The following is a 27266-nucleotide window of genomic DNA, read 5'->3' on the forward strand; positions in this document are numbered from 1 at the left end:
TCCATCTTGCTGGACTGTAACTCCATCTTGCTGGACTGTAACTCCATCTTGCTGGACTGTAACTCCATCTTGCAGGACTTTAACTCCATCTTGCTGGACTGTAATTCCATCTTACGGGACTGTGATTCTATCTTTCTGTACTGTGATTCTATCTTGCTGGACTGTAATTCCCTCGTTGTAGACGGCCATTATTACTCTTGGACTGTCATTCTCAACTTATCCTCTCCCATAACATCGACGTTTCCTCGCGCTAATTTGTTCCTCCATATTGTAGATATTAAATGTATTGACTTGCTAATTCCCCCTCATACTGGACGGTATATGCACTTGCCCTGAATGCCTCCTTATTCCATTGTTGTATTTCTTATCTACACAGTCAACCCCTGCACGATTACGCAGTTGGGTACGTGATGGTAGAGATCAACGGTTTCAAACATATCGTTAAATCTTGCCCAGTCAATCCCTTTGTAGATGGTAGTATAGATCCAATCAATCTGCAATCATCTTTCAGCTCACATAATGCTGCTGAATGTAGGATAGTGAAATCAATTGATTGATTGCAATTATTCACCCACATCCAATAGTCAATTTATTATTTCTGTTAAAATTGTTTTTATTATGTATGAAGAGACTTAATATTGTTCACTTGTACAAAAAATGTTATCTATCTGTAGATAAGAGCATAATAATATACATTTAACAAAATGAATTAATTATATTGCAGGCGCATGCGTTTATAAATTGTGAACTATTCTTTGTTATTTTTTATAAAGTAAGGTATTTTAGTACATGCAAGTAACTTAAAGCATATAAAATGATTTTCTATTATGATATACCGACAACAGAATGACAATTGTCAATAAACTTGCTGGTACGTGACGTCTTCATCCCTCACCAGATGCCGGGTTGTTCGCATCCAAATCTTAGATGTTGCTTACTAGTTCTAATAGCCGTAAATTTAATAAATTTAGAAAACAATGGCCATATATATTTGTTTGTGGGAATAAAAATGTAGAACAAACTCGATTCTTGAATTGGTTTTGTTGACTTCGATTAGAAAAACGAACCATTTCTACGTTGTGCTGTATGCCATGCTCACCGTAAGGTTTACGTACCTTGGATGCCTCAAAACCTCCGTAGATCGCTTTCAACGTTCGGATGTGGTTTAGAAAATAAAGGATTCACTACACTACTAACTCCATATTTGTATCAGGCGATTCATATGTCGTTTGATATAAGTATTAAATCATGTGGCCGGTTTTAGGCTCATCATGAACATTCGTCTACATACCCACTATTAAAAATTATAATTTAACTTTTTGACAATAATTCAAAATATTTAAATATCATTTCCAACTGGTATATAGTGTATATTTAAAATTTAATGATAATATGAAAGAAATGACAATACATTGTTAGTGTCGTTTATTCTTACAGAATGATTCACGGAAATTTCCTGATTTGAAAATTCAATAAAAAAAGAACTAGAAAAGATATCACAATATAAATTTCACTGCAAAGACATTACCCTAATTTTTGTACCACTTTGTTTAAAGATGACATCGGACAAATGACGGCCCCCATTGTCGATGCATTCAGTTAGTCGATTTTTGTAGTTCGGTTCAACTCGGTGAAGCATATTACGGGCATGTTGGCGATGGCTTGACTATATGTGTTGTCCTTCAGATGAGGTAGGGTCCTTGGAAAGTCATTGTAAACAATTGATAAACACATAATAAAGTCACCTCTCAAGGAGATGAGGTCAATACCAGTCTATATGATTAAGCTAGTTAAACTGAATTATAAAAACGACTTCCTGCTGCATTGACCGATTTCATCTTTGAAACTATGTGATGCAAAAAGTAGGGTAATGTCTTTTACAATAAAATTAATTTTCTAACGCAATCTTTACTAGTTCTTCTTTTATTGAGTTTTCAAACCAGGAAGTTCTGAGAATAACCTTGTATATACATAGTTGCAAAACTGTAATTGAAAGTACATTATGTAAAAACGATGCTGCCTTAGGATGGCGTCAAGTTTTCTTGCGGCCCTTTGTTCAAAAGTTTGCGTGCTCCTGTCATGTACTCATGAATCTCTGTAACTGATTTGAACCACATCATATGGTGAATAGTGTTAAAAAGACGAGTATGTTTCAATTTAATAAACTTGTACGCAATTTGCACAAGCTTCCTACTCTCGAGCACCTTAATGTACGATTCACTTTAATATTCTATTAATGAGAGTATCTCGAAGTCAATTGACTAATAACAGAGTTTATTGCAAATATGATGGATGATGACTGCAGTGCATTAAGGATTATTTCTCGATTAGATTTGTTTAGCACACACCAAGACACAGCAAAAATCAGCTGGTTTCTTCAACTCGTAGTTCCATCCAATTAAGATCTGAGTGTCCAGCGAACGCGGCTGTTTTACTCAATTTATAATGTGAAGTGTGAACTGCTTCAGACGGGAATTTCTTCGCAACTTGCTAAGCCATTAATTTAAACCAATTTATACACTCATCTCTTAAAAGATATAAGACAATATCTCGGATAGTTTTTCTAAGGCAGACTAAAGTGTATGTTGATATTCTTGATGCCCTAAATTAGGAATATTGAGTGGGCAGAGCTCCACGAGCCTTAGAAATATAGAGAGTAAAAATACGAATTTAGCGCTTGACAAGACTTTTTTTATATGAACTCATTAAATAATGATGGCACTTCTAATTGTTGTGACGGTGTTAGGCTGGAAATTGAATGTTTATTATTGGCTGTCCGAGGCCCATTGACAAGCGATGACGCAGCGCGGCCCCGCCTACAGCGCCTAGGCCCCCGAGCTACCAGCAGACACTAGGCCCCATCTGTTGCTGCTCAGCCCTTCTTCAGACAACACCTGCCGGCGCTGCTCCGCTCTACATCAGTACCCCGCCAGCTCATTCATGTGTAAGTACTTATTAGATTCATTATAGTCTGTTTTTGTATTAGTCACAAATGGAAAAGGTCAGGATCTTTGTTTTTCAACGTTGTGAATTTTGATTCCATTGTCTTCTGGAATTCGTAATTTATTGCAAGAGCGACCGAAGTTTCCAATGCTGCACTTCCATGAGCATTGCATCAGATTACTGTGATTACTGTGATATCATATCTGTCTGATTACTGTGATATCATCTTCAAAAGACTAAATTAATGACTTCCTTTACTGAATTTCCGAACAAATTCAAGCTATCTTCAACTCACCAAATCTGAAGCTGTTACGAAGAAACTAACTGTAAAAAAAATATGCGAAGCATACTCACTGACACTTTTGCAATGATGTTCTCCGATTCACTGCTCATCAGTAAAGTGTCCTGATAACCTTCGACTTTGAGTACTGTTGCATAAATGATATTGCAAACCACGTTAACAAAAAATGGGGGATTTTTTATCGCATGGAAAAACGCGAACACATTTTATTGATCAATTTTGACAATTATGTATGTATTCACTCAATTGACCACACTTTTAACAGAAATATCCTATTCAATAAATGTAATTGTTATAAAAAATACTTATGAAAAATAAAATTCAACTGATGTCAAACCTGATTATTTAAAAAAAAAAACAATTTTGTTTTTGTTCTAACAATTACTAGAATAAATTGTTAATAAAAATAGCGAATGACATGACAAGAACAACTGTTGACATAAAAGGCAAAAATTACAAACTTCCTCAAATTTGTGAAAGTCCTTTAATTAATTAATACAAATGACAAATCTAAAGACTTCAGTTATAGTACTCTTCCATACTGTATACTCTTGACTTGGAGTTGTACAATGTTTTGAAATTATGTATCCTGATGCACACTGAGTAGCAATGGTTGGCGCAGTAAATGGCAATCGACAATCGATGGCGCTATTTATGGTACTTTTCTTTGTGATTTCGAAAGCGGAATCAAAAATTTCGTATCACTCATAACAATTAGGGAAAAATTAATTGAAAAATAAATCTCCACAACTGACCTCTTTGACTAAAAACGCAAATTTGGCCGACAAAATTGAGTTGGTGTCATTTAGTGAATCAACGTGATTGCAAAAAGTAAGAGTAGCTGTGAAATCATCAAAATATAATATTGAAAAAAAGTTTCATTCGTGAATCAAAATTCATATCCGTTTGAGCATATAGCGATAGTCGGTGTCATATGTATTTTGATGGTTAATATGTGGAGCATCGGTGTAATTATTAAATATACATTAACCGGATTCCAAAATCGATACAAGCAGAGTATTTAATTGAATATATCAAACATATTACAATAAAGTAAAGAAGAACATTTACTGATTATAATTCAATAATAGTTCAAATTTTAATAATTCAAATTGCTGAAGGTCAAGCATTCACAACTGTTTCACCTGAGATATGTAATCCTAATAATATTACGTGCACTCTTGAAGTCGGCTGTAATTTTTATTGGTCAGTTGGAAAAATTAGAAAATTGCGTTCAATAGCCCGGAATAATTTTTAATGTAATCAACGATGAAGTAATTCTGAAGATGAAGTAATTCAACCATGTAGTCGAAATTCTAATTTTCGCGGTTCATTATTTTCAACTGTGATTCATTAAATCTTAAAAATTACAACGGTTTCAAATTTATAGACCGAGGCTGTAAGAAAGAGCCTAGTGACAAATACTAGATGTGCAAATGTAAGGTCTTGTGGAGGCACCAGAGAATAAAGGATTGTAGACATGGTTGAAGGCTGCATGCATGCAATTGATACTTGAAGAAGTTCCAGCTCAGTGAGACGTCAAGGCTGCTCAGAACATCGCCTACGATGCATTAAATTAACTGATCGGTAATGATGAACGAAAAGACCATTTTAAGAGAAATTAAAATGTTTGAAGCGATTCTTAGAGGCCGCTTCAGGCCTAAATTTAATGGCATGTGGTAGGTTGCGGCGCTGGAGGAGCGAGCAGCTTTAACGCTTCGAGCGCGCGATGTTGCTGATAGGCGCAACAATAGCGCCCACTGCGACGCTCCGGCTGCGCTGCATGCCGCACGTTTGCTTCATCAGTCTTCATGATGTAGTCAAAATGTTAGGTCAAATTTTCAAATATTTAGCTGGATTTAAGGGCCAAGAACCACAGCTTTTCTCAGCTCAATTTTATATAAAGAAGATGTTATTTATTGGGTTCAGTGACCAATATTCGAATTAATATTTCATTAAGCTTCCTTATCTTAATTTTCACTAAGTTTGGATTTGAAAAGCCAACTTTTCCTAAATTACTCTAATGAATTTAAAGGTTTCCTTTAACTTGATCTCAATGCATCTTCATTCATGTTTTACGGACTCCGTCGACATTTCCGACATAAAGAAGAAAACGGCATCTTATTTGAATGATTTGTTCATGGTTCCTCATAAGTTGGCTTTATTAGTCTGCATAAGGCATTTCTATCACTTTCACATCATATATCACGCGTAATATATAAAGCATTCGAAAAAACCTCATGTCCATCGATCGTCGCCTTAGGTTTCATCTTACAGATCCTTTCCTTCAAGAAAGGATTTATCTCTAACACCTACAAAGTTTCCACTTTGATCCAGTGGCAGAAAATTGAGTTCAGTGAAATAAAATGGATCGGCCAAAAATAAAAATCAAAGATTGATGCCAAAACCTACACGAGAACAAACTTTAAAGAATTGATGTCACTTGTTTGCTTAAATCGCAAGTTTACTAGAAATTTAAAAACAAAGAAAATAAACCACAATTCATATCTCTATATAGAAAACGTTTCGGAGTCCAGCTCCATCGTCAGTTCGTAGAATCTAGAATTCATATAAAAAATCATAAATTAATTTCTGACAGTGACCTCAGGGTGTTAGCTTCCACCTCCGGTACTTCAGATCTGCGTATTTTAGAATACTTGTTCATTTTTAAGCTTAGGCTCAGTTTGAAGTCAGCTTTTAGTTCCTATCCACTTGAAGATAGGAATAGATAGGTTTTTTTGTGCTCTGTCTATTATTTGTATATTTAGATTTTAAATTTGGTTCTGTGACTTTCAATAGTATTAATTTGTGATTTTTTATATGAATTCTAGATTCTGCGAACTGACGATAGAGATGGACTCCGAAATGTTTTCTGTAGAGATATGAATTTTTGTAGAATTTTCTTCGCTTTTAAATTTGTAGAGAACAAACCTATGGTGTTTAACAGCTTATCCGCTCAGTTAAATTATTGTGTTGAACAGCTTAAGCACTCTCTTCAATTATTGTGTTAAAAAGCTTAAACATTCACTTCAAGTATTGTGCCGTGAACAACTTCAGCGATTAGTTCAATTAACGTGTTAAGTAGCTCAGGCGCTCACTTCAATTATTGTATTAAATAGCTTAAGCGCTTACTTCAATTATCGTGTTAAATAGCTTACGCAATCACTTCACTTATTGTGTTTAATAGCTTAAGCGCTCACTTCAATAATCTGACAAGGTGAGAAGCTAGGAATTAACTGAGCTAAAAGGTTGATTTATTTGCACCTTGAGCATTTCAGCACAAAACACGTCTCTCTATGACATAATAGAGGCCTTCATGACTTGAAGTAGAAAAAGCGAAATGACAACAAGCGCCTGCTGGGGCTATGCATGCCAGCCAGAAATATTTGCACCATACATATGATGAACTTACAAAAGCACTAATAAGAGAACTATATTTCCATAATTAATTAATATTGAAAAGCGTGAACTTCATTGCACGCCATAATAAAGACTTTTAAACTATGAAACGAGAACGAGAGTGATTTCATAGTTATGAGAAGTAAGCATTAGGAGAATTTTAACAAATAACGAACTCAATACTTCATGCTTTTATTTTAGACGGTAACACATCGCAAACACAATGAAGATCGCCAAGTTTGCTTTGAATGAATAGATAACATTTAATACAATTAATATGATCACGCTAATATATGGCAATGAAAATGCTTGCTACTTAATAACATTATCATACGCATAGAAAGATTATTGGAGAGCTAGATTTTTTATAATTTTAAGAGACAAAAAATCGAATGTTTTCAGAATTTAAAAATCACTCAGTTTAGGTTCTTTGTGTCATTATAATTCTAATTAATTAATGTATGATTTTCATCTATATATTTGTTATTTCTACGTACGGTATAATAATGCCCAGTGTACATTATTATACCGGAAGTATAATAACTCCTACGTTAAGTGCATGATGTTATAAGTATGTTGGTAAATATGATTTTCATTCCCTACCGAGAATCTAGCAAAATTACGGAAAGTTCGAAGTTAGTTTTTGTCCCAGTAATGATAGCGGCAAGCTCGTCGTTATGAAGCAATCCCGCATCATTGAAGCCACCAGGGAGCGATGCCGACCTATACTAAGCCCCGGCATGCAGCAGCGAGGCCTCTGAAAAACCACTTTAGTCTCTGGATCAGGGAAAATTCCCTTCAATCCTGTCTACGGAGGGCAATCAGCTCCTGCTGATCATCACTTCAGCCGCGGTATTGGATTTGCTGACGCGTAGCAACTTGCCACTGCGTTACTATGGCACCGTCGGGACATACCAGCCCCGCTGGAGAAGAGATATAACTCCTTATTGCCTCCAACTTTTCGCGGCAAAAGCAAGGATGAACGCGAGCTAAGTAAAGCTTTTAATTAGGTTCACGAGAGAAACTTCTCAAATACGTTCAGGCAGAGGAAACGAAGTGTGGGCGGAGATATTTCCTGTGGGGCTTTATCATTTGAAGAGCTTGGCTGTTGAAAACTACCTTGAACCTTGACTTGAAGAGCAAAATGAAACGGAGAATGCGATGAATTGTACAATCTTTGACCAGAGCTTCAAGGTTCGCTGAACGAGTTATGAATACGGAGGAAAAAAATTAACTTAGGCTGAAAATTTTTCATCATGAAAAATAATTGACCAAAAATTCTTGGCATGAATTATCTGATCTAAATTTGTGCAAGTTTTTTTTCATTTTAAAATGTCTTTATGTACTTTAAGTAAAGCAGGAGTTACAAAATGTGAGCGATTGTTCGAGTTTTTCCCAATAAACGGGCAATCCTGATGGATCACTAGACGTTCAGCAATCAGAATGAAATCGGCGAATGAAGCTTGCTTTCCCACAAAGCATTCCAGAACGATGTTTTCTCAAACCTAAGGAGACCAATTATATGTGTTCTGAAGGAACGACTAGCCACAGATATTACACATCGGTGCCGTACTGGAAAAAAGTAATAAATAAAAATTGGACAGTCTTGTGAAGTAGAGACTATATAACCATTACAAACGGTGTAATGGTTAAAGACAACTGTCACGCAACGGAGGAAAGTGATCAACAAAGATTGGACAGTCTTATGAAGTAGAGACTCTAACCATTACACAACGATGCCGTACTGGGTGAAAGTAATCAATTAAAATTAGATAGTCTTGTGAAGTATAGACTATATAGCCATTACACAACGGTGCCGTTCTGGGTGAAAGTAATCAATTAAAATTAGATAGTCTTGTGAAGTATAGACAATATAACCATTACACAACGGTGTAATGGTTAAAGACAACTGCCACGCAACGGAGGAAAGTAATCAATTAAAATTAGATAGTCTTGTGAAGTATAGACTATAACCATTACACAACGGGGTCGTACATGGTACAGGCAGGCAATCGATGCAGCAGAGCGAGATAAGTATGCTGCATTTCTACAGCTTCTTCTGGACGCTCGTGTGACAGTCGCTGTGATGGTGAAGGAAGCCACGGTGATAACGTCACATTTTCGCCGCCCACTGAAGGAATAAATTGATTAAAGTTTTAATACATTGGAAATAATTTGCGCAAGATTTGAATAAGACTGCGTGTTTAATTTAAAATTATTGATATTAGTTTTATTATATTATATAGAATACGAAGAAATCTAAATAATAACGAACAAAGAAATGGAGAGTAAAATATTGACCTTTGCTATTAATCTGGCAATGGATTTAATTTGACGTGATATAATTTCTTGCTGCTTGTACTCAATATATGAGAAATTAATGGAAAAATTCAAGTATTCATGTATATAGCCTGCTATACATGAATGTGCCACGGTGCAAACGAAGCTATCAAGAGAATCTTGTTATTGATATGCGGCTGGACTCGCACGTCGCTTGCTCTGTTTGCCTCTGGCACGACTAAGCCACGACCACGTCCTCTTGCCTGGCTTATCACATGAGCTGGCTTAGGACTATGTCTTTATGTTACTGTTATGCTAATTTATACATATTATATAACATTATCCTACTAAAATATTCTTCAATGTTTTAGGACATTCGTGAACTCAATTGGAGTAATAATTCGATTCAAATTAATCCACTTCCATTACAAGAAACTTAGCTAAGCCATCGACTTGTTCATCAATTTCAAACCTATCATAAATCATTCATGTCAAACAATGGCCAAATTTATTAGAGTTACAGCTCATTTTCATATCCTGTTAATCTACGGTGATTGAATTACACATTTGATTTACTCTCTTTTCCATCACAAACAAATATTTGTAATTCACCACTGATTTCAAGCCACAAAGACATAGAACATATTTTTCAGTGGCACGTTTGGCCAAATGAAAGCCATTATTTTCATCAGACTGAACTTTTAATCTCCGAGCCTGCGACACAGAAGTGATTGGCTGTGGCCTCTCGCGCCACCTCACAATTCTGCGAAAGTCTGGAACTCTCATTATCATTTGACTGCTTTCAAGACATTATATTCCTATATCTCTAGTTTTCATTTAACATTATTTATTTTTAATTTAAATTTCATTTATTTCGTTGTTATTATCAAATTTTAACATCGATGTCACTAAGGTCCGGTTACTCAAAAATCATTCAACTTTGGAGTGGAACACATGTTAAAAATAGGTCTCCACATATTATATCACAATGTGCATTACATACATAGTGATGTCGGCGCTGAAGTGTAGGCCTGATGTGGCCTGTCGCCGATTCTTTTCCTTTTCGTGCCTTGTTCACAGAAGATCTAAAATAGTGTCATTTGACCGGATCTTTTCATGACTGGCGATAATTTGAAGTAGCTACTAGACTTCCACCGGGTTCGATAAGGAGCTAGGCATTTCAAATCTGAACATATATTTTTCCACAGCTTTATCTAGTCTGTTCTTGAACGCGTTCATACTTGGAGCGCCAACGATGTCATCGGGGAGGCTGTTCCACATGTCGGTGATTCGAAGCGAGAAATTTCGAGCACCAAGAGTTGGTTTTTCGCAATCACGGCAAAACCAATGAAGCAATTTAGATTTCTGGAGAAATGAGTACTCCTTAGAGCTCAAATTTGAACAGCTGATGCAAATGAGATCTTCACATCGTTCACAGGTCACTGTCTGGACTTCGCTCAGAGAGATCTCTTTGCAGTACTTGCAAACTTCCATCTCTAGCTGGGCTGATTTGGTTTTATTTTTTATTCTAGAGGCCGTAGATGGCTTTTCTCTAGAGGCCGTTGAGGGCTTTTCGACTATAAATAGGGCGACTATATATACATATTCTATTTACGCAGATGGAATTGAAATCAGAAAAATGTAGAATTTTTGTGACAAGAGGTATATGTCCCACACATCCAATTTATTGCAAATTGCTAATATTATACTAATGGTAAAAGAGTTATAAAAAAAATAGTTGTTCGTAGTTGGATTCTTGGTGTATGTCAAAATTTTTTATATATTTCTAATTAGCAATTTATCATGCAGATAACACTCGCTACTATAGTTAATTTCATTTTAATTCAACGAAACGAGTTCCAAACAAAATATGATTCAATTGTTTCTATTTTTCTGGAAAAGATGATGTCAGCATCAGGCGCTGAGAAGCTCTCTGCGTACGCGGGTGGCCTCCACCTGCTCAGCAACGTGGTCAGGGAGAAGTGGGCGAACCTCAAGGACAGCGAGCAGCGGCCATCGCTGGCCGCCCTTAAGAGGAAGACTGCGGCCACCATCTTGAATGCTCGTGAGAACGCTGCACGACACCTCGGAGATGACCAAGAAGACAGCGATTACGCTCACATATTTAGGTAAGGTCAGGTAGAAATGTAATTGATACGTTGTAATCATACATAAAATTCATAGGTAATCATAAATGCTGGAAAAGTCTCATGCATTTATTGGGATCCGCTATTCCGCGCGTTAACATCCGTCTGAATTCTGACACAAAATAAAGGGATCTCGATCACTTTTTTTGCTTGATTTTTTAAATTTCTGTAAATGCCCATAAAAGTAAACAATAATTGAGTGTTGGTGTATAACAGCACTCGATGGAACTCGTTCGGAAGCATTATTTTACCTGTTGAAAATCATTCGTTAAATTTACTCAATAATCAATGAACAAGACTTAAAACGATGCCGATTACCTTCAAGCAGGTGCAGGCTGTTCTTTTACTTTCAAATTTTTTCATAACAATGGTTGTTCGGAATGTTATGGAGCGAAATTAACGTAAAAATTTGTTCATGGCATTCAATAACATAAAACGCACGCATTCGAGGAAACTATATACCTTTTAAAGGAAGAAGACTTGTACACGTACAGTTAATAACCTTGTCATATTGATGTTTATATACTGCCGGTGATGAAATAAGCACCATATAAAGAGCGATACAAAGCTGCTTGATGGAAGAGTTATAGAAGACAAAGGCAAAAATTTATGTTTCGATCAACCGAATTCCGAATCGTGAAAAATAAAAATGTTCTTACGAAAGATGTTTTTGAAAATATGATAGGATTGTATTAACTAAGATTTAAAGATAAGTCCTAGTATATGTTTTAAGCTGAAAATATCTACTCGCGTGGTAAAAAAAGTTAACGTGAAAGGTTCGGACGTAGAATTGCGTTTGGTAGAGTCCGACCATTGCAGTTGGTCGATTAAGTTACGGAGGTCTGGCGGGGAAAGGAAAAGCACTACATTTTAGCGCTGAGTGTTGCCGCAATCAAGATCTTGGCCATCACAGAAAACAATTACAAACGCAACAGGCGGCACCTCACTTCGATCGATCGAAGGGGATTGTAACCGTCGGCATACTGGGTCCGAGGCCCAAATGTTGTATGGGAATGACGCTTTGCCACATTTCTCACCTCCCTTGTTTGGGCCCTGATTAATTTGGACCCGAATTACAGCGGTTCGAAAAGCGACTAAGTTGGCAATTTGGGAGTCGAAATTTGTTCCATAAATTCTAACTTCTTGATTGTGATTTTTTTCACTCCTCTTGAGCGTCCTCATTCAGGTTCTTTGCTGGCAAAGGAAGCGGGTGAAAATAATTTTTTTTACTCAATTGCAATATTCTTTTGTTAAAATAACTTAGGTTCGCATTGCACAAGTTCGAATTTGAATGCGTTCTCTTTTAAGGTTTTTAATTGACAAGAGAGAGCTTCATAGCACGACTGCATACAAATTTATTCTTTTGACACCCATATAGATTGTACCACGGAATGAAAATATGCTCTAGGAATGAACGTGCCACAGAATTGTTCCATTTACGTTCAAATATATATTGCACAATAAAAAATTGTTTACCTCATACTCATAATACTTGAAGCTCTTGCTAAAATGTCATTTTTATCATGCATATGATCCCATCTAACTCAAATATGATTCGAAATCTTTTTATTCTGTATCAAAATATAATTTTCGGAGACGGTTTTTTTCAGAAAAATGTGAGGCCAGGGAGAGCCAGATTGAGCGGTGACAGCGATAAGGATTCGATAAAGAATTTTCGCATCAGCGTCGCGCTGTAATTAAGTTGTCCGCACTAACTGATCGTCCGAGGCTCAGAGTTTGCTTTTAAATTTACGCATATTTAGCTCAATTTTTTGAGCGGAATAAATGCCTATGAACCATACTCCTATTATATTGTATTGTGAGTTGAAGCATAAATGAAAAACTTTGTGGGACGTGAAAAAATCCAACTGTTCTCATGCAGAGGATCGATACCAAATTTACCGTTTCAATTTTGGTTTTAAATCAAAAGTAGAGTTGGAGATGATGGGCTATAAACATCGCTACAGTTTCCTTGTCAGTGGTTCCTCATCTTTCCTATTCATTCCCCACTCTTAACGAGTAAGATTTTCCGCCACCTAAGATCAATTGGTATGCGTATTACAATTTATCACACCTTAAATTTTCAGAATACTAACATTCCAACCTGGCTTTGCCCAGGATAGATGATTCCTGATGCTCGCAAATCCTGTTGTAGAGGATTCACCAATTTTACATCGTGCTTTCCCAAAACTCGTTGCCGATTTTCGAGCTAAAGATATGCTCCTAAGATAAAGTTCTGTTCTATCCCACATTCAGTATAGAATTATCTTATATATAACTCCCTTTTCGAAGCTTCATCTAAATTTTTATTTTAGGTTTTTTTATTTTTGTTGTTAAATACTCATGTCGGGTTGCCTCTCCATAAACACGATAAAATATGAGTTGCGGACTTTCTAATTCAGCAGGATTAGTTAGATTTCGCCATGAGTGCACTTTTCCTCCGATTCTGTCGTATTCACTTAGTGACTTTTTTGCGCGCTGTGCACTCTTCATTGTAGCTTAGTAGCATGCTGCCGGTCTTGAGAACAAATTGCAATAATTATATTTCATGGGTTATGGGCATGGTTATCGAGAGTCTTTATCATGATAAAATCCATCAATATGTATTCAGACTTATTCCCTTCACCCCCAAAAAGTTGAAAAAAAAAACTCTCTCCGAAAAAGGCAATTATTCCTTTCGGCCCCATGACGGTTGGCTGAAAATTGATTCTCCACAAACAAAACTAATACAAAAGGCTTTTGAAGTCAAATTACTCTAAATTGAAGCTTGAATTTGTAACCTTAGTAGCTTGAAGACTTTGAAAATGTGCTTACACGCAAGCATAGCGTAAGGGCCGTTTTTCTGTATGATTCTTATGTTTGTCTGAACTTAGTGACTTAATTTTCACTTCTATTCTCGTGTTCCTTTTTATCCAAGTTCGGTCGAGTCGGAGGTCAAATTTTCAACAATCATTTAAGTTTAAAACTAATATCAATCAGTATTGTCTGATTGATTGTCTATTGTCTATTATTATTGAATCAGTATTGTCTATTGTTTGTCATGACAATTGCAAATAGTAATTGAGATACTTACTTATGCGTTATATAAAAGCCTACAATATCCATGGCCTGGAGTTATCAGGCAGGTTTCAAGCAACACTGCCGTAGAACTCTAATTAACTATTCAAGTACTGAAAGTTGTACGCTGAGTACAATAATTCAGACGCTGGTGGGTGTATATGAAGGGATGCTATGATGCAATGCTTAGTGGTGGAAAGTATATGATGGGTGGCGTACGCATGTAGACTGGATACGGACGAATAAAGTTTCTTCATTGTTCGCATGGTCATATGTAAACTCAGCAAATTAATATTACGTCACAAAGAATTTGGAAGACTTATTGTAATTCTTGTGAGGAAGATCTAGACGTTGACTTCATTTTTAACAACTACCCTTGCGTGCCCCTAGTAAGACTCCTTACCTTATATATCTTTTTAAAAAGAGATTGTCATCAATTGCTTACTTGATGTTTTTTATCGTAACGCAGGCCTTGATCATTTAGATGCAGCACAGCAGTAAGTTACATAAGTTATTTTCTGAGTAAAGAATTAAAAAAAACTTTAAATTATATAATACGTATTCTCGATTTTGGATGATTAATGTTGCTCTGCCCTGACGCGACAATATTCCACCCAGTATATATTTTTTATGTTTAAATTTACTATAGTTTCACAAAGCCGATTAAATTAAGGCTCGAAGATAAGATCAAGCCACTCATTGTTTTGGGAGTCAAATTTAAATACAATTGTTCACACAGATGATAATTTTTTGAGAAATTTGTCTCATGATCGATTTCGTGCTAAAAATTTTATAGGAATACGATTGATTAATCAGACCCTACATTATTCAATTACAAGTTTTCCATTAATTCTCTACACAAGTTAAAGCGAGTAGTTATGCAGAATTGAGGAATAAACACGATAAGGTCAGAAAACTGACTTTCAGAAATTATTGTGTGTATTTCGGCGTTTATCCGTTACTGATATAAATAATCAAATTTCATAATATTAATTTAGCGCTAAAGATTTTCTCATCCATTTCGATGAGAATGATTTGTTGTATTCGTGTATATAATCACCACTACTCAGGTTTTGTTCGTAACAAAACAAGTTGCAGCGGAATGCAGCTAAATCTTTCTACGTGTGTGAAATGATACCTAAATAATTTGCATGAATCGTGAAATACTGACGGTCTTGCAGTGTTTAACTGTTTATGCAGTTACAGTCATGTGTTTGAAAGTGTCTTGGTATTAATTGACATGAGTTAAGTACCTTATGAAATGTAACTATCAGCTTGCTTCCTCATGCAGGTCACTCCTATAATCAATTTTGAAAAGCTGTTTGTTATTGAGTGCAACAACTCAGTTAATTAGACTTCGCAGATAACTTGAAATTTTAAGATTTTCGGATGCTCTCGATTCGGATGCTAATCGCCATTTTCCTCAATTTTTTTCCTGCCAATTGTATTCCAAATTCACGTTCAGTCGTAAATACTAAATTCTATTCTATAGTTCCGTATATATCTCTCTACAAACTTACCTTATTACTCTGCCAAGAATCTCACCACAAGCTTTACTATAGAAGATGTTAAAAATTTGCACTTGTTCTCACATAATATTTTCCCTGACAGACCAAAAAGTCGCTTGGAGATGGTGCGCATATCAGCGGCCGTGATGGGCATCGAGTTTTGCTACGCCGCAGAAACAGCTTTTGTTTCGCCCACCCTCCTTAAGATCGGTGTTCACCACAGCCTCATGACGCTCATCTGGTGCCTCAGCCCCAGTATTGGCTTCTTCCTAACGCCCGTGCTGGGCTCTCTCAGCGACAGATGTCAGTCAAGCATGGGCAGGAGAAGGCCTTTCATTCTTTTACTATCTATAGGACTAATTTTCGGTGAGCTATCTTGCATAATTAATCGTTTGAGATTAAGTGTTAATATTGAACGTTGATCTTAATTATGTGTGACTGAATCTGTTCATAAGCTTTCTGTTTATAGTTAATTACATGATGAAATCCAGGCGACAGACAATTTTGAGAATGTTGTCATAGCATGAAACATAACTTGACAGTTCATTACAAAATTGTTCTGACAATGCATAAATAACCAGATTAAAGTAAATTATTTTTCAAATCAAAAGTGAAAGGTGTTATTAATTAAAATCCTGCACTCGTTGAAAAATAAATTCACTTTCTATCTGAATCGAGTTCGTTGAATAAGTAGTTGATTTTATCTCCTGTTGTTCAGGTTTGATCTTGGTACCTAACGGGAAGCTCATGGGCCAAGCGCTGGGCGATACCTTCTACCAGCCTCCCGTGAGTCATACAGCAAAAATATTCTATGAATATTTGTGTTCATGATCGTTTAGAATTTTAACACAATATTTGATGTCGATGTAGATACAGTAATATTCATAGACGGACTTCTTATTCAGCAAAACATATTCATACTGAAACTGAACTGAAAACATAAACGATTTTTTTAAAGCTGTGATACGCTCACGGGGAAGCCGTAAAGAATCAAACGATATCCTCATGAAAGTTCTATAAAAATGAATTGATGATTTTTGGAATGAATTATTGACAGAAACGTGGCAAGACGATTCTATGTCGCGACAGAATCTTGATTACTCTTATATTTTAGCTAGACTTATTATTGTTGGTGCTAATTGCTTCTATTGCAGGTCTGATGGATCTTTCTACTTATGATCGATGATACCCAACTAGCTTGTATTGTTGTAATAATTCGCATATATAGAGTTAATATAATTCCAACAAATGCACCTTGTATCAGCAAATGAATTTTTGAATAAACAAATAAAAATTTGACCTTACGGCGTAGCTTCCGAACTTTTTATAAGGCACATGAGATCGAAGGACAAATAATTTGAGAAATTTGATATGATTGCCTTGTTTAGCTCAACACGCCTGAAGCTTCCAATTGGACCAGCCCGTACGCTGTGACACGCGAGCTTGAGTTCGGTAAGATACGCATTTATTATCGATTTAATTATACTAATTTTCTGACTGAAATAAAGTTACCGTGCGTTTGGTTATCATAATTACTTCAACCAGCATTTAAACTTGTATCACATGAAATTGATTATCATCATCAACTTTTAGATGAATAAGTGTATTCAGAAAGCTTAATTTGTTATGGTAAGATTTTCTGCTGCAGGTATCCAATGTATATAAGTAAATTCATCAATACATTATTTGAAAAGTAAATAAGCTTATTCACTTTGGAAAAGATATTACTGATACAAATTATAATGGTTCTAGATGATCGGGAATCGAGCCCAGCCAACATGTCGGCACCAGGAGGTCAGGACCATCACCCATGGAGCATTTTCTTCACCATCGTCGGCACAATTCTACTTGACTTCGATGCTGACGCCTGTCAGAGTCCCGCCCGAGCTTATCTTCTGGACGTCACAATTCCTGGTACGTTAACCAGCATTTAAGAGAAAATATACGCTCAAAATAATTATTCAAATTTTATAAATTCGAGTGGTACAGCGATCTTACTCTTAACCTCTCGATTCAAAGTCATTTAGCCTTCTAGCAGCAGTCATCAGGTGAATGACATTACTTCAAAACCATGAAATTAGTTAACTTCAAATGTTGCCTCTTCTCAATAATAGAATTTAGAGTGGGGCGATATCGAGAATGAATTTTCCAGTTCTTTGCAGCGACTTGCAGCGATATTGCAAATGCAACTGCATTGCAACTACAGTTGCAGTGTTGCAACGGTCAATGCTTTGACATGTACATTTACCATTAAAGTCTCAAACTCTGAGTAATAATTCGCCTCAGTTTAATTTTAAATTCTCTGTGCTAATTTAATTCTGATTAGCTCGGTATAGTGCGATCTTTCTTTTATTGAAATACTTGTCAGATGATCTAAAATGTAAATGAATGAGTGGGCTGGCTTCACACTACTACCAATTAACACATCTTAAAATACACATATTCTTTTCGGTTAGTGCGCAACATTAAAAATACTTAAGTTTAAATAATTTACTTATTTCTTAATTAACTGAATTTTAAATGGCTGGCGCTATTATTTCTCCAAAAATACACATATTTTTCCATGAAAAGACTGAGTTCTAGTGGCGAGCTTTACAAATTTTCAAAGAATGTTCAAGAAGCTCCAGTAGGCGCTTCCTGCCGTTATGTTGATGTTGTCACAACATTATATTATAAATAATTAGAGGTTCAGTTCATGATATTATTTCCCCAAAACAAACAAATTAAGTTTGAAATTGAGTATATCATTACGATTTCAATGGACTCGAATTTCCTAATTGTTTCCGTTACTCCGATGAATATTACACTATAAAACACGACATAACCACGATGTCATAACCACGATAAATGAAACCCGACACAACCAATCATCTATATATATCACAACATCACAACAATGGAGATTCAAGTCTCATTTCATCGACCTAGAATATTTTCCTTATTCTGTTGTAACTACTGTTCAGTTGCACCATCAGAAAGATGAATAAACATCTTCTCAAATTATATGAGTTTAAATTTGCATGCATTTCGGCAAATATTATATGAGCTATATAATAGATCATAAAAATTCCTTTCGAGAGTCCAATACTTTGAGTGCTTCATGGCAAGATTAATAAAAGCTAACGTAAAAAGTTTACTTTTTATTGACCAAGTCCCTGTACTAACTAAATCTATTGGAACTTTTTGCAAATGTAAAGCCTTCAATTGTAAATTAATTTAGGGTATATCCCGTGGAGCAATGTGAAGTTGCCCCAACCAGTAGCGCTCACTTGCCAAATAATGCCTATAATTAAAAAATAATGAGGCATATAATCGTTAAAAAAATGGTACATCACCAGCAACTTTGATGATATTCAATGCCCACCATGAACAAGTATAATCAGCAAGAGTCGTCACATTTGTCCCAAAACATTATGAAATCCGTATTTGATTGCATTTGTCCGGTATAGAAGAAACTGTTCTTTTAATGTGGCTCATCCGGTCAATTTTTGCTTGTATACGTACGTGAAACTCTTTAGCCAGGCTCAAATGAATGCTCAAGTTATCAGTACGTGACAAGCTTTGCAATTATTCAAATAATTGTCAACAAGCACTGATAGGTTCTCTGTCCTACTGTTTGTCAGTTTTGTCACACCTTGCACTTATAAATTAGTTGAAGGTCAAGTCATTACAATAAAGATTCTTCATTTCATGTTTATGACCGTGCAAAATAACCTAAAATGGTGCTTAACGCAGAGGACCATGGCGTTGGACTATCAACGTTCACGATCATGGCGGGCCTGGGGGGCAGCACCGGCTACGTCATGGGGGCCATCAACTGGGATGCCAACTTTATTGGTGATTCTATAAGTTATTTTAGTCTTCCTGTGTATGCCAGGACGATGCAAGTGTAGATTTAAATTAAAAAATTTCAAACTGTAATTTTAACACCTGAGAATTTTATGGGTACAAGACGTAGCTATTCAGAAGAAGATTCAAATTATTGCACAATGATGCAACACTCACATGCAAATGTACTGTGATATTTCGCAACATATTTTTCATTATATTTGTTTTTAATTCCTGCATTCATCAATGTATGGTGGCTGATCTTCAAGTACAGGGTGATAATTGATCAAGTCTGTGCATGTCATTCCGTGTTGCGGGGCAGCCATACTGGCGGCACAGCCACGTATATTTTAAAGCCACCTAAGCTTTTACACAGCCGTACATGTGATATGATGACGCTTACTTTGAATTACCTTTATTATTTCATCCTTACTAAATTTTCCATAACAGCTTTAGTTTACTCTAAACGAATTAATTGTACTTCTTCGTTCATGAAGCACTACGAATGATAAAATATTTAATTAATTGTTCACAATTGATGCACAATAATGCAGGTTGGTTATTCGGCGGTCACATCAGAGCGGTGTTCACGCTGGTGCTCTTCATCTACCTGGTGTGCGTTGTGTGCACCATCACCGCGTTCAAGGAGATCCCTCTTGCCAGGCTACTCTCCGTCTCCAAACTCTTCAATGTCAACGTAACTAAACAACGATATAAGTTATCAATTATTCCAAATTTAATTTTGATAAGTCACCTGGCTTTTATTCGTTTATATTTGCCAATGTAAAAAGCATTATCATTTGAGGTTTAGTTGAAAATATGTTTGTTCAATGCTGCATTTCAATGCCGCAGTTCATTTTCATGTACGAATAATATTTCTGTCCCAGATTAAATTTAGTTGTAAATTTCTTCACAAAAAAGGACACAAACTTGGGAGAGTGTGTGCCTCTGGAGTCCAGATTAACTGGTGAGCAGAAAGCTCTACCTAAAGTCTACGGGAGCGTCTCTACCTCGATGGATGGCATTACTGCAACATCTACGGTTGACGTATGTTTTGTTGGTCGTAGCTGTTGTCGCTTGAAAATGGACGTAATTTTCATGGCTCAGTGCAACCAGGATAATATCTAATGATCTTATATAATGGTGTGCATATTATATGTGCAAAATAGTATGCATATTAGTATGCATAGTATGCATTGTTATAAGCAAGGTGTAGATATTTCAAGATATATGACCGATCGAAGATGAATGTTAAAGGTCTAAATCATATCATTTCAGAATACCATTAATGCATATCAGACGCTCAGCAACGATGATCACCAAACCAAAGAAACATCTTTTTTCGAGCAGGTAATTAGATGGATAATTTCGACAATCAGATGAGTATTACGAAATATTTAATTCGGAAATTTTCATTTTTAATAAAGCTAATTTATAATGTTTAAATATTGTGTGAAGTTAAAACAGTTATAATGTTCAAGCATTTATTTACTGGGCCATTGAGCAAGCGTCAGCAATCAAAACTGGGATGCCCACACTAACTTTTTAGAAAAATTTTTTTTTTCTAACAAATAACTGGATTTTTCATATTATGAATAAGGCAACATCTATATGAATAAGGCAAAATACGTATATGAATAAGTCAATATGGAATATCTATCAAGACATTTAGATTTCAAAAAACAGTTTCTGTCTCACAGACGCCGCAGGAAACTACGCAAACACAAAAAAGTCCTCAGTCACTGCCAGACCAAGCCATCTTGGAGGAAGCTCCTGACGCAACACTCAAGCAATACCTGCTCTCTATTGTCTACATGCCTCGGGTGAACAATGCAAACATGAAGAACATGAATATTCTAAAAAGTAGATTTGTTGAAATTTGTCTATTTTATATTCTATGCATCCTAATTCTGTTTAAGACCAGCACAGTATGTGGCCATTCAGTTCAATATTTGCACAGCCACTGTAACGCAGTGGTTAGCGCCACTGTAACGAAGTGGTTAGCGCCTCTGTAACGAAGTGGTTAGCGCCTCTGTAATGCAGTGGTTAGCGCCACTGTAATGCAGTGGTTAGCGCCACTGTAACGCAGTGGTTAGCGCCACTGTAACGAACTGGTTAGCGCCACTGTAACAAAGTGGTTAGCGCCTCTGTAACGAAGTGGTTAGCGCCTCTGTAATGCAGTGGTTAGCGCCACTGTGATGCAGTGGTTAGCGCCACTGTAACCCAGCGGTTAGCGCCACTGTAACGAAGTGGTTAGTGCCTCTGTTTGTGCAGTGATAGCGGCACCGCGACGAGATTAGCTAGCCGTGGGTTCGAGCCTTGGCTAGCTCAGATAATTTCTCGGTGTCGCTGGAGAGCGGCGCTTGGTAGCCGTCAAAAGGTTAAGCTGCAGCATGGCCCTGATTTGGTGTCCCTGAACGAACTCTGGGTACTTGTTACCTGGGGGGACCGTTTGCCTTTAAAGTCAAAATAATACCTGCATCTGTGGCGCTAATTCAAGTCCCACACGCGTTTATCAAGAAGCTACATTGCAGGCAGGATTCAGCGCATGCACGGCCGTTGAGCCATGCTGCCCAAAACATTAGTGACTCAGAATTAGATTAAAATAATTTTATTTAAATTCCTTGGAACCCGACCAATAAAAAATCGAGATGCTCATATTAGTTCCATTGTAAATTTTTGCCAAATAATACTCACCTGCCAATTATAATTCAGATTATAAATACGAAACCAATTCTTCGACGTTATAAGAAATTAAACGATTATAGAGCCTACCTCTGGACCACTGTAAAAATTGTTGAGGAAGCATCCACTGACTTGAGACTGCGTAGTGCAGAGCCTGCGGGTGCTGTGCCTGACGAACCTCTTCTGCTGGATGTCCCTGGTGTGCTACTCCCTCTACTTCACTGACTTCGTGGGGGAAGCTGTGTTTGGGGGAGACCCTGGGGTAAGCAGGGGAAGCTGTGAGGGGGAGACCTTGGGGTATGGAGGGGGAGCTGTGCTTGGGGGAGACCCTGGGGTAAGCAGGGAAGCTGCGTTTGGGGGAGACCCTGGGATAAGGAGGGGAAGCTATGTTTGGGGGAGACCCTGGGGTAAGGAGGGGAAGCTATGTTTGGGGGAGACCCTGGGGTATGGAGGCGAAGCTGCGTTTGGGGGAGATTCTGACGTAAGGTGTGGAAGCTTCCCACAAAGCTTCCCACAAATTCTTGCATAGACAACTTTTCATATAAAGAGAAATATGAACTGTCAATTTTTAAAAAATGCTGATTATACAGAAGGTAGATTGTATATAAAAAAGATTATGTATACAATGTCATGAGAGAATTTTGACTGAAATTCACTTGAAACCCTTGAAATTAATAATATTTGAATGTTTTCACACCACTCACAAAGCTCCAACACTAAATTACATAAACGAAAGTAAAGTCACGAATTTATTATTATTTAATAAGATAGATAATAGATATATGACATGTACATTGCACACTAAACAAGGCTCCGGAGGGGTCGCAGTTGCAGCAGCTGTACGAGGCGGGTGTGCGCTTCGGCTGCTGGGGGATGGCGCTGTACTCGCTCTCCTGCTCCTGCTACTCCTTCGTCATCGAGAAGCTCGTCAAGAGATTTGGGTATTTGTTCTTTGTTTTCCTGGGAAACTGATTCCAATTATTACCGTTTATGGAATAGAAAATATGGACAGCGGCAAGATAACTTTTTAGTAAATGGTTGCTGTGAATATTTGTCAACCCATATAGGCGTTCTGAGCGGTGAATATAATCTTGTATGGAGAAAATACTTTAATTAAGTACATTTAGTAAGAAATATAGTGACAATTATATTGATTGTATCATAATTGTTCACTGTACATTTAAACTATACGTTAAGGTATAGAGAAATACATATCGAATAATACTGTCATTGAGATGCTGCTACTGCAGTCTTCATCTCAAAATTTGGAATAGTTCAACTATTCTCGATGAAACAAACTTTTTTAATTTTTAAACACTGTGATTTTATTAGATTTGAAATTGAACGTTTGAAACTATAACTGCATAATATGAAGCGTTAATGTAAATACGATTATTTGTGTTAAATATACATATATTAGCTTAATGCAAAATTCTGCCGTAGTGCAATAACTTAGGAACTGAATCAACATACTGTCTTTAATCTAAAAAATTGCTCTATTTCTAGGGGAGCGTCTGGGTCCAAAATCGACAATTTTGGCGTTTCCGGTTTTTAGTCTCATCTTAAAGATGACATCCTGCCCTATCCATCCTGGTACCAAAACCATCTCTGTACGTTGATATATGCGTTCACGACAGATCGCGAAAGGGCAAGGGGTGGTGGAGTTCTTTACCATTTAACATGGGAATCATTGCCGCAGTGCACCTTAAATAGCTTGTCTTCAGTCTTCACACATTCTGCTCAAGTAACCCTTCTGCAGTCGTGTGGGATGGTTCGCGCGCCGTCGTTCGCACTATCATTGACAGAAACTAAGCTTCAGTATCGTCTTGTCTTGCATCCATGCAACCTTGAATGCCGATTTCGCGGCGCACAGGAATTTGTCGGGCTCTACTGAACATTGACACTTATTGTCACTGATAAACTATCTCTTCCTACAGTTTTGAAGTTACAGCAATGAGAGATATACCATTCGATTCGCAAATAAAAGATCTAGAGATTGGTCGTAGTTTTTTCAATTTCGTTATATTTTTGACATTTGTTTTTAAAAAAGGGGGGGGGAATGGGGGAAATCGAAAAATTTTCGAAAATTTTACGTAAAAGGCCCCCACACCCACAAAAATTCGAATTTCGAGAAAAACTACGACAAATCAATAGATATGGTCCTTACGCGTCGAATGATATGCGTATTGATGTTGTAGCTTGAAAATCCTAGGAGCAGATAGTTTTCTACAGTACCCCCTTTTTAGACGTTTTCTAAGAATTTCACGTTTTCGTTCATTTTTCCGAAAAATTCACACGAACAAAAAATTTTAGATCTTTGTTTTACATCTATGTAACAAGTTTTAAAGTGATCCGTCCGTAAATGAAAAAGTTTTTTTGGGACCCAGACGCTCCCTCAATATCAGAATCTCGTTTGTCCTTTTTTAATCGAACTGCAGCGATGACAAGAATAAAAAGATTAACAGAGCCATTCGAATGTCCTCTGATGGCGAGCAACCAAAATCACAAATAGTTGTATTAATTTGATGTGTAATCAGCCTTTCTTGAAAACAACAAAGAAAATCAGAAAACATGATGATAACAAAACGACGCCATATTATTAGTGTCAAATAAAATAAATATGTTGAACAATTGGTATAAAATAGAATGAATCACGTTAGAAGTAATTGAATATGTCGGTTAGTGCCCGGAAGGTATACGTGTGTGGCCAGCTCGTGTACAGCCTGGGCATGGTGCTGCTAGCCACCACCCCCACCCGCACCGCAGTGATCGTCCTGTCTACCACAGCCGGGGTGATGTACTCCACCCTCTTCACCATGCCCTACTTGCTCGTCGCTCACTACCACGCCACGCAAACTGTGAGTTCACTAGTCAATACGACATTAATATTTGAATTACTCACAAAAACTGTCCGCAAAGAAAGTGACTTTGTACCTTTTCTGTAACATGTATCCCTTTTATATTAAAAAGTGCAGAATATGACTGAATGATGGATGGAGTTTTGATTCAAATTTCTCTAGGTTGGATTCGAGAGAAGCCAAACGATTGAAAAATCAACACTAAATGTTCAAAAGTCTGCTGATCAAGGAGGAAATGGATCAACAACTTGTCAACAAATTCGCGGGCTTGGTACGGATGTAGCGATTGTTTCATCGATGGTCTTCCTGGCGCAGTTTATCCAGGCTCTGTGCATGGGGTCGTTTGTCTCAGCCTACGGCTCCACAGCCGCTGTTGTTATCGCAGCTGCAGTTTTCTCGTTCTGTGGGGCCATGTGTGCTACGCAAGTAGAGTACTTGGATCTGTAAACTTATTGCCAATCATCGAATTCTTGTCGTAACTATAGACATCTCTTTCTTTTACTGAACACAAGGAAAATAGTTGAGTGGAAGACGAATTTGTTGATGGAAGGATGAAAACGCGGATACGACTTCGTAGTTCATCAAAAAATGAAGACGCCGTTCCTTTTCTACTGAGCGTTTAGATTCAAGAGTGTCACAAATTCTGGAGCTTCTTGTAACGATTCGTAGTATTATGGCAAGAAATTACGGTCGTGGTCAGGAAAACCATCTGCTGAAGAGGCCATGATAATTAATTAAACATTAAGAATGTACGCGAGGATTAAGAAAAATTATCATGACATCCCGTCTTGTACAATTAGTGATGGAAATATGTTCTTTCTACATTTTTATTTATTGACGAAACTTCCCATGAGAAACTGTTTTATTAGTCGCTTGAAAATGTACAGACACGATTGATAAATCGTAGATTTGAATATAAATCAGCAATTGTGGGATAAAATGAACGATTTTATAACTAGTAGAATATGAATGATTTTCGGTTGTTTCGGATGTCTCGTTAGTTAATTAATAGTTTTAAGCACAAAACCACATAACTCCGAAATTAATTTAAATACATCAGAGAGAATTTATGCTGATACTTGAAATAATTGTGCTGAGTTTGTTACGATAAATTTAGACATTTCTTTCGAAAGATCGTAAGGACGTTTATGGACTTTTAAGTATTTTTTTCGTCTACATAAATTGGGAACTATATAACTATATAAACTATATTTGGAAGGGAGTAGAAAGAAGAAGGCTCACTGAAACATCTTGGATGAGTGTAAGTGCAGGTAAATTAGTAAAGAGTGAACAAGGAATAAACTTGTTTTTAAACATTTTTTAATATAAATCTGTTAAAAATTACTTATTTAAAGTAGAAATGTTGATGTGCTCGATAAGATTAAAGTTGAAAAAGAAACACAAGTTGAATACACAAAACTTGCAATGCATTCTTCTTTTGCATCGGCCTCTAATTTTCCATATGAACTTTTTTATAAAGTTAATTCTGTCAAGACAACCACTGCTTGCCACATATTATCGATTTAATTTCCTCATGAATTCCAGCTTCTAATGAAAAAGGGATAATTGATAATGCGAGATTATTAAATCTATATTTTAATAATATTAAATAATGTGAATACTATCAAATCAGGCTCTTCCGTCTGTAGGTCTTTACATAAATCTTCCCATCACATATTAACTTTAAAAATGCCAAAGACAGTCATTTATTGACATCAGCTATATAATGTTTGCGATTAAAATCAGTGTTCTCTGCGTTCATATTGCTCCCAAATTTAAAGTGAAAATAGTCGTTCAAGTGTTGTATGACGCATAAACATCAAGGAAATGCACCGATCTCTACAAGTTTTCCTCGTAACAGCAGAAAGGTAGAATCAGTCCTAATAAATGATATAACAGTCAACTCCTATATAATTGCAAAGGCTTATGATGAAATGCTTAGCTAGGCCTATCCTGTTCCCTATCTCTGTTGTAATCTAGGACATACTTGGCCTCTTTGAGTGACAATATCTGTGTTGAATTGTTGACTAATTTAGAAACATTCGATTTAATGTTTAATGTAATGACTTGTTGTTGTGTGAACGAATAAAAAAAAAGCAGCTAAAAACCATTTTATCTATCCTCTGATCTTTTTATACATTTTAGATAAATAATAGTTTACAAAATTTATTCACAGCACCGTATGTACCATCGAAACCTAAATTAATGATAATAAACTAAAAATAAAATGAGAATTAATTAATTATTCTATTTTTATCCC

The 27266-nt window shown here is 36.5% G+C and overlaps 1 protein-coding gene across 1 annotated transcript; it reads left to right on the forward strand.

Annotated features, from left to right (window-relative positions):
- The first annotated feature begins 2858 nt into the window (after nt 1-2858).
- LOC108664964 (proton-associated sugar transporter A) lies at nt 2859-27051 on the forward strand. The gene is made up of 15 exons (XM_018151663.2): nt 2859-2944; nt 10826-11052; nt 15739-16001; nt 16354-16421; nt 17024-17087; nt 17388-17549; nt 19371-19472; nt 20018-20160; nt 20385-20510; nt 20742-20813; nt 21164-21286; nt 22300-22410; nt 22959-23089; nt 24832-25006; nt 25169-27051. Exons 2-15 carry the CDS (start codon nt 10826-10828, stop codon nt 25451-25453), a joined length of 2052 nt encoding a protein of 683 aa, XP_018007152.2. The 5' UTR covers nt 2859-2944; the 3' UTR covers nt 25454-27051.
- Nucleotides 27052-27266: the final 215 nt, after the last annotated feature.

Source organism: Hyalella azteca, unplaced genomic scaffold, assembly GCF_000764305.2.
Source record: "Hyalella azteca isolate HAZT.00-mixed unplaced genomic scaffold, Hazt_2.0.2 contig13648, whole genome shotgun sequence".
In the NCBI taxonomy this organism is placed as follows: Eukaryota; Metazoa; Arthropoda; class Malacostraca; order Amphipoda; family Hyalellidae; genus Hyalella; species Hyalella azteca.